This window comes from Emys orbicularis, chromosome 7 (genome assembly GCF_028017835.1).
Source record: "Emys orbicularis isolate rEmyOrb1 chromosome 7, rEmyOrb1.hap1, whole genome shotgun sequence".
Classification (NCBI taxonomy): domain Eukaryota; kingdom Metazoa; phylum Chordata; order Testudines; family Emydidae; genus Emys; species Emys orbicularis.
Window position 1 is genome coordinate 34,232,631 of NC_088689.1, and position 18,373 is coordinate 34,251,003.

An 18,373-nucleotide genomic window follows, 5' to 3' on the forward strand; every position below is an offset into this window, starting at 1 on the left:
TGGCAGTGTGGCTTTGCATTAATCAATTAGCACCTAGTTACAACAGTAGGGCATAAATAACCCTTATGCTAATTCTGCTAATTTTACTAGATGCCCAAAAATCCACAATCAAGGAAGGCGGCCATATTGGTTAAAAAATGGTTTAGAGGGAAAGTGAAGGTAGCTATAAAAAATAAAAAACTACTACATAAATGGAAGAACAGGGAAGTTGACAGTAATGAATATATAGAAGTTAGAAATTGTAGAAAATTGATAAGGGAGCAAAGGGACGCAAGGGAAAAGCTATGTTAAGGACAATAAGGAATTTAAGTATATTAGGAACAAAAAGAATTCTGATAATGGTATTGATCCATTAGTAGATGGACGTGGTAGAATTATCCATAATAATGCAGAAATGTTAAATAAATATTTCTGTTCTGTATTTCGCAAAATTAACAGATGACATAATGTCATCATATGATAACACACTTTCCATTCCTCTAGCATCTCAGGAGGATGTTAAACAGCAGCTACTAAAGTTAGCCATTTTTAAATCAGCAGTCCAGATAACTTGCATCCAAAATTTTAGAAAAGCTGGCCGAGGAGCTCACTGGCCTCTTAATGTTGGTTTTCAATAGTCATGGAACACTGGAGAAGTTCCAGAAGACTGGAAGAAAGCTAATGATGTCCCAATATGTAAAAAGGGTGAACAGGGTAACCTGGGTAATTATAGGTCTGTCAGACTGACATTGATAATTGATAATGGAGTGGCTGATACGGTACTCGATTAATAAAGAACTAAAAGAGGAGAATGTAATTAATGCAAATCATCATAGTTTTATGCAAAATAGGTCCTGTCAGACTAACATGATACCTTTTTTTAGGAGGATATTTTAGAAGATTACAAGTTTGGCTGATAAAGGTAATAGTGTTGATGTAATACACTTAGACTTCTGTAAGGCATTTGACTTTTGATTAAAAAAGCTAGACAAATATCAAATTAACATGGCACACATTAAATGGATTAAAAACCGGCTAACTGATAGGCCTCAAAATGTAGCTGTAAATTGGGAATCACTGTTGAGGGGATGTGTTCCTACTGTGTTCGCACAAGGATATATTCTTGGCTCTATACTATTCAACATTTTATTCAATGACCTGGAATAAAACATTAAATCACCACTGACGAAGTTTGCCGATGACACACGAATTGGGGGAGTGAGTCAGGTCACTAATACAGAGCAATCCAGATCGCCTGTTAAACAGAGTGCAAGTAAATAATATGTGTTTTAATACAGCTAAAACATAACTGTATACATCTAGGAACCAAATGTAGGCCATTCTTACAGAATGGGGAACTCTGTTGTGGGAAGCAGTAATGCAGAAAAAGATCTGAGGGTCATGGTAGGTAATGAACTGAACATGAGCTCCCTGTGCGACCTTGTTGCCAAAAAGACTAATTCAATCCTGGGATGCATAAACAGGGGTACCTCAGGTAGGAGTAAAGAGATTATTTTAACTCTGCATTTGGCACCGGTGCAACTGGTACTTTAATACTCTCTCTAGTTCTGATGCCCACAATTTAAGAAGGATGTTGAAAAATTGGAGACATTCAGAGGAGAGCCACGAGAATGACTAAAGGGTTAGAAAACCTGCCTTATGGTGATAGACTCCAGGAGCTCGATCTATTTAGCTTCACAAAGTGAAGGTTCAGAGGTGACTTGATTACAATCTGCAAGTACCTACATGCAGACCAAAAAATGGGATCTTCAGTCTAGCAAAGAAAGTTATAACATGATCCAATAGCTTGAAGATGAAGCTAGACCGAATTTAGACTGGAAATATGGCATACAATTTTAACACAGAGTAAATAACCATTGGAACAATTTACCAAAGGTCATGGTGGATTCTCTGTCACTGACAATTTTCAAATCAAGATTGGATATTTTTCTACAAGATATCCTCTAGGAGTTATTTTGTATTATAAAGGAGGTCAGGCTAAAATGATCACAATGGTCTGTTTTGGCCTTGGAATCTATGAGTCTGGGGTAGTTTAATTGGTTTAGAACAAGGCTACCACCCAAGTGCTGCACTAGGCATTTATTTAGCTGTTAGGATTATGAAATGTGGTTTCATTTACAAGCCCTTAAGGTCGAAGGCAGAATAATAGTCACAACACAGCCACAGTGTTTTAAACTCACCAAGCTATAAAAAGCAACTAGATAAAAGTTTAGGCTTTATTTTCCTCTCCTGAAATCTTATTTGTATTCCATGTGAAAATGCCTTGCAGAAAGGCCAACTGCAGTGTGTCTGAAAGCATACACATGTTGCATTTTGGAAGATGTAACGTTTTTCTCCAGAGTATTTGAAAAAGCTCAGCACTTCTGAACAAAATGTCTTGTTTTTTAAAATTCCTTTGCATCCCAGGATTTTAAAAGTGGACATTTAAAAATAGAAAATACATTGTCAAACTTCAAATCAGGCCTTTACAATAAGTAGATTTTTTTTTTAAAATCTAACTTAGGGGGCATCTTAATTCTGAAGTATTAAAAAGCAATGGCATAACACAGACTTGAGTGTTACCCTCTTCAGTATGCTTGTTCAATCTATCTGCACCTAGAGCATTTCAATCTATTCAAAAGCACTTTACTTTACAGAAGGATGAAAACGGATACGGGCAGTTATAATGGCACCTAACACCACTTGTCAAGTATGCTAGGTATCCCCAAGCCATACATGCAATTTTCACCAACACTAATTGGAAAGATGCTCCTCTATGGCCTGGTCCACACTAACCCCCCCACTTCGGACTAAGGTACGCAAATTCAGCTACGTTAATAACGTAGCTGAATTCGAAGTACCTTAGTCCGAACTTACCGCGGGTCCAGACGCTGCAGGCAGGCTCCCCCATCGATGCCGCGTACTCCTCTCGCTGAGCTGGAGTACCGGCGTCGACGGCAAGCACTTCCGGGATCGATCCAGGATCGATTTATCGCATCTAGACAAGACGCGATAAATCGATCCCAGAAGATCGATCGCTTACATCCGGACCAGGAAGTAAGTATAGATGTACCCTATGTGTTGGGAAGAAAAAAACCTCCTATATATGTGTATTGCAAGCAGACAGGAAACATACCTTAAGAGAACCTTGCAAAAGAACTGCTCACTCATCTTGGGTAAGCACTTTTTTTGGCCAGGTAAAGAAAATATCAGCTTTTTTCAACATCGTGGTAAAGGGTGAGCAAGTACATTTTGTCAGGGCAATGCCGTTTCAATATGCTACTGTCACTGCAGATTTGGCAGGAGGATAGAGGCTCACAGTGAATAGGCTCAGACTTTCACATGAAGTCAAACCTGTCATTTACAACAGTTTCAGGTCCCACATGTTTTGTAGTTTGAGTTCCAGGTCCAGACCCAGTGTGTATCCACCTCATAGAGCAACTCAGTTCTGGCATTAAATTATTTCTATGGTCAAAACTGACCAGTCATTCACACCACTTATTATGGTACACATGGCAGACCTCTCTTACAATGGAAGAGATTCAAGCCAGAGTAAACAAATTAAAATAAGAAGTTTCTAAGAGGTGACAGAGTTTTTATTTTATTTAATTTTTTGGGGGGGAGGAGAGGAGGAATCAGTGGCACACTGTAAAGTGGCTAATTGGGAAACTAAGGCCTGGTCTACACTAGGAGTTTATGTTGAATTTAGCAGCGTTACATCGAATTAACTCTGCACCCGTCCACACAACGAAGCTATTTAGTTCGACATAGAGGTCTCTTAAATTCGACTTCTGTACTCCTCCCCAACGAGGGGAGTAGCGCTAAATTCGACATGGCCATGTCGAATTAGGCTAGGTGTGGATGGAAATCGACGCTAATAGCTCCGGGAGCTATCCCACAATGCACCACTGCGTTGACGCTCTGGACAGCAGTCCGAGCTCGGATGCTCTGACCAGCCACACAGGAAAAGCCCCGGGAAAATTTGAATTCCTTTTCCTGTCTGGCCAGTTTGAATCTCATTTCCTGTTTGGACATCGTGGTGAGCTCAGCAGCACTGGCAACGATGCAGAGCTCTCCAGCAGAGATGGCCATGCAATCTCAGAATAGAAAGAGGGCCCCAGCATGGACTGATCGGGAAGTCTTGGATCTGATCGCTGTGTGGGGCGATGAGTCCGTGCTTTCCGAGCTGCGATCGAAAAGACGGAATGCAAAGATCTACGAGAAGATCTCAAAAGCCATGGCAGAGAGAGGATACAGCCGGGATGCAACGCAGTGCCGCGTGAAAATCAAGGAGCTGAGACAAGGCTACCAGAAGACCAAAGAGGCAAACGGACGCTCCGGATCCCAGCCCCAGACATCCCGTTTCTACGAGGCACTGCATTCCATCCTAGGTGCGGCCGCCACCACTACCCCACCACTGACCGTGGACTCTGAGGATGGGATATTGTCGACGGCCGGTTCCTCGGAGATGTTAGCGGACGGGGAAGATGAGGAAGGAGATGAGGAGGACGAGGCAGTCGACAGCGCTTACAACGCTGATTTCCCCGACAGCCAGGATCTCTTCATCACCCTTACAGAGATCCCCTACCAACCGTCCCCAGGCGTTAACCCGGACCCAGAATCAGGGGAAGGATCAGTCGGTAAGTGTTTTAAACATGTAAACATTTATTTTGAACAGAACAGGAATATTAACAATATTAACAATGGGTTTTTCATGATTAGTTTGCCCTAGGCGCTTAACGTTTCAGTCCTTGGCAGTGCAACTACTGCAAAAAAATCTAACAATGTCCGGTTTATCATGATTGGTTTGCCTAGGCGCTCTACTGTTTAGTCCTTGCCAGTGCAGCTACAGTAAAATCCGGTCTATATGTCCGGGGATAGAGCTGAAATCCTCATGGGACATCTCCACAAAGCTCTCCTGGAGGTAATTGGAAAGCCTTTGCATCAGGTTCCTGGGGAGAGCGGCCTTATTGTGTCCTCCGTAGTAGGAAACGTTTCCGCGCCAGGAGATAAGCAAGTACTCGGGGATCATTGCCTTGCAGAGCATGGCGGGATACGGCCCTGGTCTTTGCAGGCTTTCCCGAAGCATCCTTTCTTTCTCAGTCTCTGAAATCCTCATCAGAGTGATGTCGCTCATGATGACCTGCTTTGAATTAGGTAGGGGAATGTTAGTATTGGGACTGCTTGCCTGTTCCTTTACAGAACTGTAACCGGCGGTTTACAGCCACGCGGTGGAGGTGGGAGAGGGGCAGCATACAGGGATCTTTCCCTGGGACAGCCGCGAGGGGGTGGGACAGGGGCAGAGTTCATGCTTGCCGGATTGCTGGCAGCAGGAACTGGCCAACGCTAGGAGCATTGCTTTGAACGTGAAAGGAGGCCAGTGCTATTATTAAAGTTTTAAGCAGCCACAAGTCTACGGCTTACCATGTCAGCCTGCTACCAAAATTCCGCTGTCCTGCCCCACTTGTGTGATCTGCACTGCAAGACCCCAGGCACTGAAAGCGAAGGCCGAAAATTCGACCTTGTCCTGAGTGCGCATGTGATAGGTGCTGTGCATGGTCTTGTTCACAGAGAAAGACTATGTTCTTTGTTCCCAACAAAATTTATCTTTCTGAGGAATTCACTCCCTTTTTCCCATCCCACAGCTGCGACTGTCTCCCGACCTACCCTGGCATCACACTCCCAGAGGCTAGCGCAGATTAGGCGTAGAAAGAAGAGGACACGGGACGACGTGTTCTCGGAACTTATGGGCTGCTCCCGAGCCCAGGCAGCCCAGCAGACCCAGTGGAGGGAGAACTTGTCCCAAATCCATCGATCACACATTGAACGGGAGGAGAGGTGGCGGCAGGAAGACCAGCAGGCGACTCAAACGCTGCTTGGACTAATGAGGGAGCAAACGGACATGCTCCGGCGCCTTGTGGATGTTCTGCAGGACCGGAGGCAGGAGGACAGAGACCCGCGGCAGTCTATCTCTAACCGCCCTCCCCCGCCACAAAGTCCCATAACCCCCTCACCCAAAGTCCCAAGAAGGAGGGGCGGCAGAGTCCGTGAAAACTCTCACTCCACCCCTGCAGACTGCTCAAGTACCAGACGGCTCATTCCCCAAAATTTGATAAGTCCTTTCCTTCCTGCCTCACCCAAGCCCCCGTCCCAGTTTCATCCCCCAGTTTCATGTGTAGTTGCTAATAAAAAATACGTTTCTGTTAATTACTGTTTCCATCATGTTCTTTTAGAGGAGAGTCTGTTTGAAGGGGGGGAAGGGAGTTGGTAATTGGACAGGACAGTCACCTTTACCAGGGTACAGACGCGGGGGCAGGTTCAGCAGCACGGCACACACACATTGCAGTCACTAGTTACCCTGGTCAGTCTTGGAGGTGGTTTTCATGTTCTCTGTGGGGGGGGGGGGGGGGCTATGTGACTTTGTGGCGGGGGAGAGCGGTTAGAGATCTTATGCAGCGGTCCCTATCCTGGATCACAGAGCCACGCAGCAGGGGATCTGTAACCGTCCTCCCCCTGCCACAAAGTCACATAGCCCCCACACACAGAGTCCCGAACAGGAGGGGTGGCAGGCTCCGTTGAAACAACCAGTCCACCAGTGCGGACCGCTTTAGGAGCAGGAGCCTGTCATTCCTCAAGTTTAGAAGCGTCCTTTGCATCACTACACTACACCCGCTCCCCACCACAGTCTGCGTCCCAGTTTCAACACTTTACCGCGAAAACAGTAATAAAGAAAACGGTGTTCATTAACAAATTTCCAGTGATTTTATTTTTAAACGTGTGTTGGAAGGGGGGGAACGGGGTATGTGACTGGAGAGGATAGTGAACATTCACTGGGTAAAGAAACGGGGGCAGGTTCAGCTTCTCTGTAAACAAACTTCATAGTCACAGGTTACCCTGCTCACTCAGGAACCTAGCTTTCAAAGCTTCCCGGATGCACAGCGCGTCCCGCTGTGCTCTTCTAATCGCCCGGCTGTCTGGCTGGGCGTAATCAGCAGCCAGGCTATTTGCCTCAACCTCCCACCCCGCCATAAAGGTCTCCCCCTTGCTCTCACAGAGATTGTGGAGCACACAGCAAGCTGCAATAACAATGGGGATATTGGTTTCGCTGAGATCAGAGCGAGTCAGTAAGCTTCTCCATCTCCCCTTGAGACGTCCAAAAGCACACTCCACCACCATTCTGCACTTGCTCAGACGGTAGTTGAAGAGTTCTTTTTCACTGTCCAGGGCGCCTGTATAGGGCTTCATGAGCCAGGGCATTAGCGGGTAGGCTGGGTCCCCGAGGATCACTATAGGCATCTCCACATCCCCAACAGTTATTTTGTGGTCCGGGAAGTAAATACCTTCCTGCAGCCGTCTAAACAGACCAGAGTTCCTGAAAACACGAGCGACATGAACCTTGCCCGGCCATCCGACGTTGATGTTTGTAAAATGTCCCCGATGGTCCACCAGTGCTTGCAGCACCATTGAAAAGTAGCCCTTTCGGTTAATGTACTGGCTGGCCTGGTGGTCCGGTCCCAGGATAGGGATGTGAGTTCCATCTATAGCCCCACCGCAGTTTGGGAATCCCATCGCGGCGAAGCCATCTATGATGACCTCCACGTTTCCCAGGGTCACTACCTTTGACAGCAGTAGCTCAACGATTGCGTTGGCTACTTGCATCACAACAACCCCCACGGTAGATTTGCCCACGCCAAAGTGGTTCGCGACTGACCGGTAGCTGTCTGGCGTTGCAAGCTTCCAGAGGGCTATGGCCACTCGCTTCTGGACACTCAGGGCTGCTCGCATCCGGCTGTCCTTGCGCTTCAGGGCAGGGGACAGCAACTCACAAAGTTCCAGGAAAGTCCCCTTCCGCATGCGAAAGTTTCGCAGCCACTGTGATTCATCCCAGACCTGCAGCACTATGCGGTCCCACCAATCCGTGCTTGTTTCCCGGGCCCAGAATCGCCGTTCCACAGCATCAACATGACCCATTGCCACCATGATGTCCTCGGCGCGGGGTCCCGTGCTTTGTGACAGGTCTGTGCCACTCTCAGAGTTCAGGTCCTCACCGCGCTGCTGTAGCCTCCTCGCCCGATTTCTCAGCATCTGCCTCTGGGAAAGGTGGATGATAAGGTGCGAGGTGTTGACAACGGCCATAACTGCAGCGATGGTCGCAGCGGGCTCCATGCTCGCAGTGCTGTGGCGTCCGCGCTGTCACTCACCAGAAAAGCGCGCGAAATGAAATGATTGCCCGCCGGCGCTTTCAGGGAGGGAGGGCGGGAGTGACGGTTGGATGACGACAGTTACCCAAAACCACCCTCGACACATTTTTTTCCCCAGCAGGCATTGGGGGCTCGACCCAGAATTCCAATGGGCAGCGGGGACTGCGGGAACTGTAGGATAGCTGCCCACAGTGCACCGCTTCCAATGTCAACGCTTGCCCCGTTAGTGTGGACTCACAAAGTCGAATTACTGTCCTTAGTGTGGATACACACGTTCGACTTTGTAATATCGATTCCACATATTCGATTTAAGTAAAATCGAACTACTCTCGTAGTGTAGACATACCCTAAGATGTTTAAATTGATATATGGCATGTTGGCTTATTCATCTCTATGCGCCAGTGAATGCAGCACATAATACAACTGGAAACTTGTTGATTTCCACTGCAGTAGGTAAGAGTCAAATTGCCTTCTGCCTATTGTTAAATGATGACATATATGAGCATATAAAAATTACAGTCGTTGTATAGATTTCTATACTGAAAGCACAATGATACAAGTTCTAATTTTCTAATACTTCAGATCATTGCATCTCTATTAGTAGCATTTCTTAGGAAGCAGAGAACACTGAGTTTGATTTCACATCAAACTTCATAGTGCTCTCACAGCATATGTAAAATGAATAAAGTTGATGTAAAATGAAAAGTCACAAAGGGAAGACGAGGCATCTACAGAAATGCTTAAAGAGGGTGAATGCAACAGAATCTGCTGTCATTTAAGGCCATATCTTGATCCTATTGAAGTCATTGGCAAAGATCCCATTGATCTCAGCCAGTCCAGGATTTGGCCCTTATGAATCAAAATGCTATTTTGCTACATAATGTAATAGACTGATGTGTGGTTTGACTCTATGATCTGTGCTTTCCCAGAGGAGCCCCATAAGTAGTAGTATAAGTATTCCAAGGCAACCACCACCACTGGTAGAACCATTCATTTCCTCTTATTCCTTGTGGGAGGCCACTGCACTGATGGAGAGAAAAGTACATGGAATGGAGAAGAGGCACCTGTGGATCATCACCTAGAGAAAGAATTCCAAGAAGACTCTTCCTTTAAGAGAGGGCCCAGCACCATTTGGAAAATAAAGTGTCAGAGCTGCATTACTAAAAAAAAAAAATTATATAAGTTAACATGAAACAGAAGATAGTTTGGCTGTTCACTCACCTCCATGAAGAAGGACTGCTCTGCAGTTGGTAGAAATAGCTGCCTTGGCGTCACTTTCAGACAGGCCAAACAACAAACCTCTGTCACCTTTGTTAAGGAGCTTAGTGTACAAAAAGGAGTGAACAGATTAAGTGGTTCTTTCCCCGGGGGTAGATCTGGTCACTTGTCAAATAACTGGGAACTATCAAAGCTGCAATTCAGAATGACGTCTTGCATAAAGTTACCCGAAGAGTAGTACTATTGTATGGGTGGCACTTAAAATATCGAGGATCTGATTCAATGCCCATTGAAGCCAATGGAAGTACTTACATTGTCAACATTCTATTGATTCTACTGTTGGATCAGGCCCTAAGCCGAAGAACCCATTCCCTTTTGAGGACAGAACCTTCAGACCAGTTGAGTATTTTTCTCCAGACTTGTCCCTGTCCAGACTAGCCTTTCATTGAAGTTAGGAAACCATGTTTAAATGCTGTTCCATTGAACCTGGTTTGAAACGTGGTTTTGTAGGGCACTGTGAAAGGGACTAGGAGTTGGCCAGAACATGGAATTTCCATCCTACAGAGAGTATTCTGAAGCCTTGCGGGAGGGGGAGAATCCTCCTAATTTGGGAAGAAAAAGAAACTTGGATCTACTTTCTACATGGGACAAAACAAGTTTGCCACTCTCCCATGCCCATTCAGAATCCTGATTCAGGAAGGAAATCATCAACTGGCCTCGTGGTGTGAAATACAGCAGGTATACACATGCCCATATTCTCCAAAAGTGACAAACTAGAATGCAGAGACTTTACTCTTTTTTTGCCAATTGCAGTATTAGCATTCTCTAGTATTAAAGTGTGAAACCAAAATCTGTTTCTCAGATCTGACACTGTATTATAAAAGCATTATAGTTTACAATCACAAAAGAACCCAAACACTCCTACTGAGGACAAAGCTAATTAGAGTTATTTAACAGTCTTCTTATAGTTGCAATGCTTATGTTGAAAGAGTTCTAGTACAGGTAGATTGAACCTTATCTTTTCATTGAAAGGTTTTATTTTATTTTATTTTTAAACTTTGTTTTATTCAACACTGCAGTTGGGGACATACACTAAAATCTCTTCTATATTTCTAAAGTATGAATTTTGTTCTGAAATTAATAATTCAAACAATCTTCCTGCTGCCATGAGTTCTGTTACAATCACTATGTATTGTATCAAGGATCCGACCTACGTAAGTCACAAATTTTAAAAAGGTCTGGAGGGTGGGGGAGAGAAAGGCATAGAAATATTTTTATTGCAATATCAAATATTTAAAAGTAAACTGCAAGTTTCCTATATTATTCTTAAAGATCAGCTTTTACTTGGGAAAGGATACAGATTAGCCACATCATAAGGACCTCGAAGTTCTAATGGCTAAAACAGACAACACAAGTGTGAATATCTACACACCCCCTCAATGTATTTTAGAGAGTCACAGTTTGCAAGATAAGATTATTTACAGAAACTATCAGCCATTAACTGTTAATTTAAATTTCATATAATCATGGGTTCCCGAGTTGCTGGAGATGCTAACATGAGAGCAAGACAATTGCTTTCACCAAGGGAAAACAGGAAGTGCCCACTTCCACTAGCAGAATTAAGAAAATTCAACAATAAAGTGATACAGAGGAAACCAAAAGAAAAATTCAAAAGAGTAATTATATTGATGCTTATATTTCTAGCAGAAATTTATTTACATTACATTTATTTACATTAAAAAAATACAGACTTACCCTTTCAGCTGCACTAGATATAATTATGTTCTAGAGAATAAAGGAAAACGAGCATTAATCTTAGATAAATGTTATTAATAAATTGAAGATTAACATAAACCCAACACTAATACTCCTATGAGTATCATTTGAAGTTAAGAGTTAATTCAGTTGCCCTATCTAGCAAAAGTGCTGCTTTCTGGAACAAGGAAATCCATGAAGATTGTGTATTATGGCTCCTTGGAAACAATAAACCAAAACCATCTATCAGCTCTGCAAGTTGCAGAGTTTACTGGGTCAAGAGTCTATACAAAAAAAAAAAAAAAAAAAAAAAAAAGCATCATAATTACACTCATTCCATCTACAGCTGTGTCTGGCCTGGGTCAGCTGACTCAGGCTCATGGTGCTTGGGCTGCGAGACTGAAATTGCTGTGTAGATGTTCAGGTTCAGGCTGGAGCCCAGGGTCTCAGACCCTCCCGACTCATGGGGTCCCAGACCTCAAGCTCCAGCCTGAGCCTCAATGTCTACACAGCAATTTCACAGCCTTGTAGCCCGACCCCAAGTCAGCTGCCCCAGGCCAGCTGCAGGTGCATAACTGCTGTGTAGACGTACCCTTAATTACAACCCCTCACCCACAGATGTGAAAAAGCCAGAGTTACATCAGCTATGGGATGACCCAAATAGTCTGTCTCTGTGTTTTGGAGTTGAACACACAAAACAAAACCCCTAACTCTTCTGAGGGCTGGATTTTTAAAAGATTTTTTGATGGGGATTGGAAAAAAAAAAAAAGCCACTTCTAATAGCATTAATTCAGCAATGGGGAGATCAAATCTTCAGCACATTTTGATCCCTATTAACAATTATACTGGCTAAAAGATCTAGCCTGACGTCAGCCAGTGAGAACCCACTGGTATCATCCACTGACTTATCACCACTAATACTGATAGCCCTCAATATCAGCATCTATGCATTCAGATTAAAATGGTCGGTGAAGGAAGAATACCACACTCCTCTCTCATCTCCCTGGCTGGCTAACTCCCCTCTTTCCTTCACTAGGCTTCTATGGGACCCCTAGGCCATGGCAGAGGGTGACTGTTTCGGGGGCTCACACATCCCAGTTCTTTGCATAGCTGCCACAGTTCCTTTAATGGTGAACCTCAAAGGACTCCTGCCTGTAATGACTTGAGAGAAGGTGCTCATGGAAACCTACCTCTAAAGCATTAGCCTTAAAGATCTCTCATACCATTTTAAAGATGAAAATAGGGCTGTGGGATTCCTTTTCAGGGCAAAGCCTGAGCTGTGAGGTCTCTGCACTCTTCCCGCTGACATCACTGCCCCTTACATACCACACGTCCCCAGTTAGGGGGATAAGGCCCATTTGCTGCTCTTCTACATGGCTTCACTTGCCCTTCGCTTTCCAAACACAAGGAGTGGAGCATGGATTTGAGGAGAGCAACTGCGTGCACAAGTAGGAGCTCTGATTGCCTCAGAGCTATTTGCATTTCCATGGAACGACCTCACTGTCTCCACTATGCACAAGACTTCTTCTGGTGCTGAGCATGAAAGAACGTGCAGACCCCTATGGCTCAGAGAGCACTAAAAGCCAGAAGCAGAAGTAACACATAGAGGAACTCCCCCCCCGCCCACACACACACACATCAGGAAAGATCTCAGGAGATGTTTTTGCTTTGCAGGTCACCTTTAAACCTGCTTACTATGGATCTCGAGGGTGCTTTTGAGTTTCAAGGGTGTTGACTGCTTCAGCTGGAAAAATTAAGCCTGCTGTTTTGAGCTGCAGCAGCCAATTCCTGTCTTCCAGACTCTGTGCAGAAGGGGAACAGCCAACAGAGTCCAGGAGGTGGCAACACCATAACTCCCCTTAGCTGGAGGGAGGCCAGAGGAGAGTCCCTGCCCAGTGCTGAGGCACGTGGGCACGGGAGGCTGAGAAGAAAGATTCAGGAGGTGGTGCTACCTATCACATCTCCACAGAGAAAGGGAAAAAGAAAGCTGCGATTCCTCCTCCTCTGCATGTGATGTGAGGCCCCACCAGGATTGACAGGTTGCCCTGGTGGGATGCAACATATCAATAGGAGGGACATGAGGATCTTCAGATATAAGACTTCCTTCATTCCTCAGTTTCAGAAGCAGGGCAGAATGTAGGACAGAGCTATTTCAGCCAGAAATCTGCCCTGTGGCAGCCAGCAGTATGGGCTTGTTTTATGTAATAGGAGTTTAGTGATGTTTTCACTTAGCTGTTTTTAAATACATGCAAGATCCTGTATTTCAAGTATTTTGTAAGATATGATATGGTATGATACAATAGTTTAACATATGTACAGATGCCTAGATCTACAAGATGTGCTTTTTGTTATTTAGAAATTCACTACATACCTTTAACAATATGCACAAACATCTATTTTTGTGCAAATCTTAAGTCTCCAGGACTGTTTTTTGTGAATGCCCTGCATCGCCCCAGTATTATAGCTGCAGTAACTGACAGGTTGCTCTGAAAAAAATCTCGACCATTTTAAAAGCATCGGCCTTAGAAAATATTAGCTGTTCCACAGCCAACGATATTTGTAGTTGGAATTATGGTTTGCATGTATTGGCAGGCAAAGGCTCAGTCATGTGTTCAGAAATTCCAGCATCAAACCTTCTTGAAACTGCTCAGCTGATGCAACTCCAGAAGAATCTGAACAACTGACTGAATGAATTGTATTTCGGTTTGAGAGCTCACCTTTCCTTTGCAGATCTGCATCAGACTCAGAGCATTTGAAATTGTGTATCTTCTCATTGTGGAGTCTTTGATGGCAGGGGTGTAAAGAAGTTCAAAGTAAACACCGCGATCTATTGCCTTCACATGAAAGAAAGAAAATAATCAAAAACCAAAAGCAGAGTCGCATACCAATCTTACAACTAGTGTCTATTATTGATGACTTCTTCGCTCAGTTCTACCGCTTTATATACAAAACTAACGTGCGGCAGGAATTGTTCCAACAGAAACACACCGTAGTCTGAAGGGTGAAAATAAAGACATTGTGTCTGTATGCCATGTAAATGCACTTGAACTTAAGACTGTCAGGTAACTGAGGCTTATAAAAAAAAAAAATAAAAAAAAAGCTCTCTCTTCCTCTCTACTTGCCAGGCTGTAATAGGCTTTCAGATGAGAGACAAACACAGTTGTTCAGCTGCAAGTGTGGAAGTCTCAAAGCGTGAGAGAAAGAGAACAGTGGGAAGTTTCCTCTCTTCAGAAGGCCAATCATGGCTCCAAACTCTGAAGATCTGGTTAATCACTGGAGCATTTCATGAACAGATAGGCACTGTAAAAATCGACAGAACACTCCTTCTGCAGCTTCACAGCTGGCCCTGAAGAGTATCACTTTCCAAAGTTGAGGGTTCTCCCTAGCACCCATCACCATAGTACTCAAGTACTGACGAATGGAGAAGTTATTCCGGGAGAAGAGTGAAGTTAATTAAATCTTCCCCACCCCATTTGACAATTTTTGAAGGAAAGTAGATTGTAGTACAGTTTGTTATTATTTCTGTTGTGGTAGTGCCTAGGAGCCCAGCCATGGACTAAGGACTTCATTATGCTAGGTGCTGTACAAACACAGAACAAAAGAGCATTAACCCACCCTCACAGCCCCTCTGTGAAACAGATATTCTCACTTTTGCAGATAAGCTCCTGTCTCTGTAGTCAGCTCACTGCACAACACTATCTCACACTAGCGTTATGGAGCTTTATAGCAAGATGTTGCAGTACACGAAAGAGAACCTTCTTATTTCATTTGTCCAATTAGCTGCTGTGCCTGTCCTCCACATACACCCAAGCATGAGATTTATCAAACGTCATCACTAGCGCTGGTCAGAACCAGAGAAACCTGCCTGCCAAACAGGTTTCAGTCAGAAACCTGACTGATTTCCTGCCAGCTTGCCTGCCCCAGTCCTCAGCAGCCCACCAGATGGACTGTGCCAGAGCTGGGGCTCTCAGGGTATGTCCACACAACAATGTAAGCCTCGGGTTAGTGGGACTCGAGTCAGCTGACCCATGTCAGGGAACCCTGTGCTTGAGTGTCTACACTGCATTTTAACCCTAGGTTAAGGATTTTCTGACCCATGCTTGAACCTAGGGCTCTGGCATCCACACTGCAGTGCACAGACCTGAGTCAAAGTAACCCTATCCCAGAGTGCCTAGCACCACTTCTCTCCTCCCCCCCCCCCTCCAATGTCAACACTCTAGGCCTAGAAATGTGATGCACTGTGAAAAAACGCTACTGCCCACCCTGTTTCCACACTGGGGTGGTGCCATTGATGCGACTCAGGTGCCCATAAGAAGCCCACAAGTACATAAACTTCATAACTAGCTCCTTTGGTGGCTGTCTCAGGACAATGACTGCAGTTTGAGGAGGCTTTATACTGAAATATCATCTAATCTGAGAATTGGGCTCTCTACCTCTAAGCTGAGTCACATTGGCAGGAAAATGCCCATGTGCACCCGTTCTCAGGATAATTAGGACATCAGTGTTCAGGGCTTTCAAACTACTGAAATTAAACGTTACAATTCTTAATTTTTAAAATGGGATGTTCAGCAAAGGTGTTTTTGTTTGGTTGGGTTTTTTTATTTATTTTTGTCTGTTTTGAAGTTTGACATAAAATGTAGGTTTCAGAGGAAAAACACTCCCACCCCCAACAGCTGGCTGCTGCTGGCTGCAGAGTGGTGAAGTGAATCCCTAGGGCTTGGGGTGCAGTGTGCTCCAGTGTACTCCATTTGCAACAGAGTGCACCAGACTGCACCACAAATTGTTGGCATAGAGAGGACTAAAGAAGCTGCCCCAGGGAACTCTGGGATACATCCAGAGGCCTTCTGGGATCTGAGTCAAGCTGGAGTTGCGTGCACACAGGAAAGCAATAGGGCTTGGACCCTAGGCCCCAGCTTAACATGGACTTGGACCCTCCAGTCCTGCAGGGTCTTGGGGTGCTAGGTTTGAGACCTAGGTTAACACATTTGGTGTGTGGACACAAGGGGAGGTTAGGCTTGAGCCCAGGCTTATATTGGTGTGTAGACATACCCTCAGGGTCCCTGTGCTGCCCAGCTCCCCACATGGAGAACTGCTGGGGCTCTGGGAGCCTCAGAAACATTTTGAGAGGTCAAAACAAAAATGTTGTTTGGGAAAAAAAATCTGAAACAAGATGCTGAAATTTCTGTTCTGTGAGAAATTTAGAAATTTCATTTTTCATTCCATAGCAGAACAATTTTTTTTTGTTATTCCTATGGAACAGGAATTCAAGTTTCCAGCCAGCTCTAGCTGTACATTTTTCAACAACAAGGACTAAAATCTACCCATGGATGCCCACCCATGAGTAACTGCTACTGACAAGGAGCTGATGTTGGTCCATATTCAAGGAAAGAATCTGACCTAAGTATCCAGACTAAGTTGTGTGGGCAGGATTTTATTTATAAAAGATAGTTTATAAATGCCTGATGCTTTGTTTTTACTCTAACTTTTATCCAATATCAAATATTCAGCAATTCCATTGGCTGGCACTGATTTCATTTAATGAAGCACTGCCTTACACAGATGAGACCTCAGTATAGTCATGGTGTAGAAAAGTAAGGAGGGAACACATCTTCAAAGAAAAACCACCCTGTAGTACAAGAGCAAGAAAAAAACCACTCCGGTGGAAAACCTCAGTTGTGTTAGTATTATATACTGAGTTTAATAGCAGCAAATGTTTTAGTTGCAAATTTACCATGTTAACAGGGGGTCTTCGGAAGTAGAATGGCAGCTTTTCTGTTACATTTATGCATATCAGATCCACATCTAGATTTGTGCAAGCGACCTACATCACAAAAATACAAACAGATAAGGCACCTTTAAGTGGGCTGCTAGCTTTAGACATGCAGACATTTGCTATATCACAGATATGTCAAAGGCATTTCCAGCGTAGTCTATGTTTTAAATCCAAGAGCTGTTCCACAGGGATACCAGCAAGACACTGCAACAGTGCCATGTGGGTATGTTGGATTTATTTATTTTTAAAGCACTTGGCACTTTTAAAGCACTTTTCCCATTAAAATAAACAGATAGCTTAGCAGTGGGCATCATTGCTTTGCTCTCAGTTGGTTGTAAGGCACCCCTTAAAGTGGGGTTAGCAAAGTGATCCACCCTTACCAGACACATTGCTAATACAGCAGAGCCTCCTTTTTCCAAACAAACTGCAAAGTTACTTCTCAAGTCCCAGAGGGATGATTCTTATTTGCTTTTAGGAAAAAGGATTTGGCCTAGGATAGCAGCACTTCAGACACTGCTAAGTGACTGTGGTTTTGGGTGACCAACTTGAGACCCATTAAAGGAGCCTGATCTTCAGAAAATGCTCAGCACCCACCTTCTGAGGGTCTCAAATTGGGTGCCCAAAATCACTATGCACTTTTAAAATCTTGGCTCCAGGCTACTAGGGCACATCCCCACAATTTACATTCTCTTTGAGAAGAAAAGAGCTAAATGTGGCCAATGAACTGTCTAGAGACAGTTAACGCCCCATGAGGGGACCACGTGATTCATATAGTTTCTCATACAAGACATTAATTGCATACACTGTCTTGTTCATGCTATATATGCATACACAGTAAAGATGATTATAGGGGACCAGATTTTCTGGTCCATCAAGGCCATTTTAAGGCTGGAAGCCATAAAGTGGCTGGAGATGGTCAGTGCAGAATTCCCTGTGTGTGTGGGGGGAATTCCCCACTAGCACAACCTGAACCAGCCAAAGAGCCCCTCCAATCCCTTCTCCCCACCACTGTAAGGCAAGTAAGCGTATCAGGGTTTTCCAGGGCACAACACAGAGCTCGGCAGCTCCTAATGAGGGAATTGCATGTGGTTCCCTGCAGCATCACTTCTCTACTCTGTCTGAGCACAGCTTGGTTGGAATGGAGAATCTAGCCCATACGTTATGACCAGGTGCGCTGCAAAGCAGAACCCAGCTTCCCCCCCATTTTCTGTTTCTCAATGAAGTTCAGTTCAAAAGTCACTTTTGGTTTTTTGTTCTAAAATTAGCAATGTAGGGTCCTCCCTTCGTTCTCTTCACTCAACAACCTGGCAAATTTTTTGGAGGTGCTGAACCATGTCTCATAAGACCAATAGCAGAGGTGTAGCTCTCCCACATCCCTACCTACTAGCCTTGTATATCATCACTATTCCAGTCCTGCAGGGGGCTTACCAAGATCCTCCAGGGAAGA

The 18,373-nt window shown here is 44.5% G+C and overlaps 1 protein-coding gene across 3 annotated transcripts in view; it reads right to left on the bottom strand.

Annotated features, from left to right (window-relative positions):
• RPP30 (ribonuclease P/MRP subunit p30) overlaps positions 1–18,373 on the bottom strand; it is a 34,553-nt gene that overhangs the window by 2,143 nt on the left and 14,037 nt on the right. For 2 of the 3 annotated variants that reach the window (XM_065407556.1, XM_065407555.1), the window contains 5 exons: positions 16,885–16,974; positions 13,871–13,987; positions 11,154–11,183; positions 10,757–10,794; positions 9,402–9,481 (listed from right to left, as the gene is read on the bottom strand). In XM_065407556.1, the coding sequence (XP_065263628.1) occupies positions 9,402–9,481; positions 10,757–10,794; positions 11,154–11,183; positions 13,871–13,987; positions 16,885–16,974 (355 nt within the window). The remainder of the gene's footprint in view (positions 1–9,401; positions 9,482–10,756; positions 10,795–11,153; positions 11,184–13,870; positions 13,988–16,884; positions 16,975–18,373) is intronic. The other variant, XM_065407557.1, reaches the window with a different exon arrangement.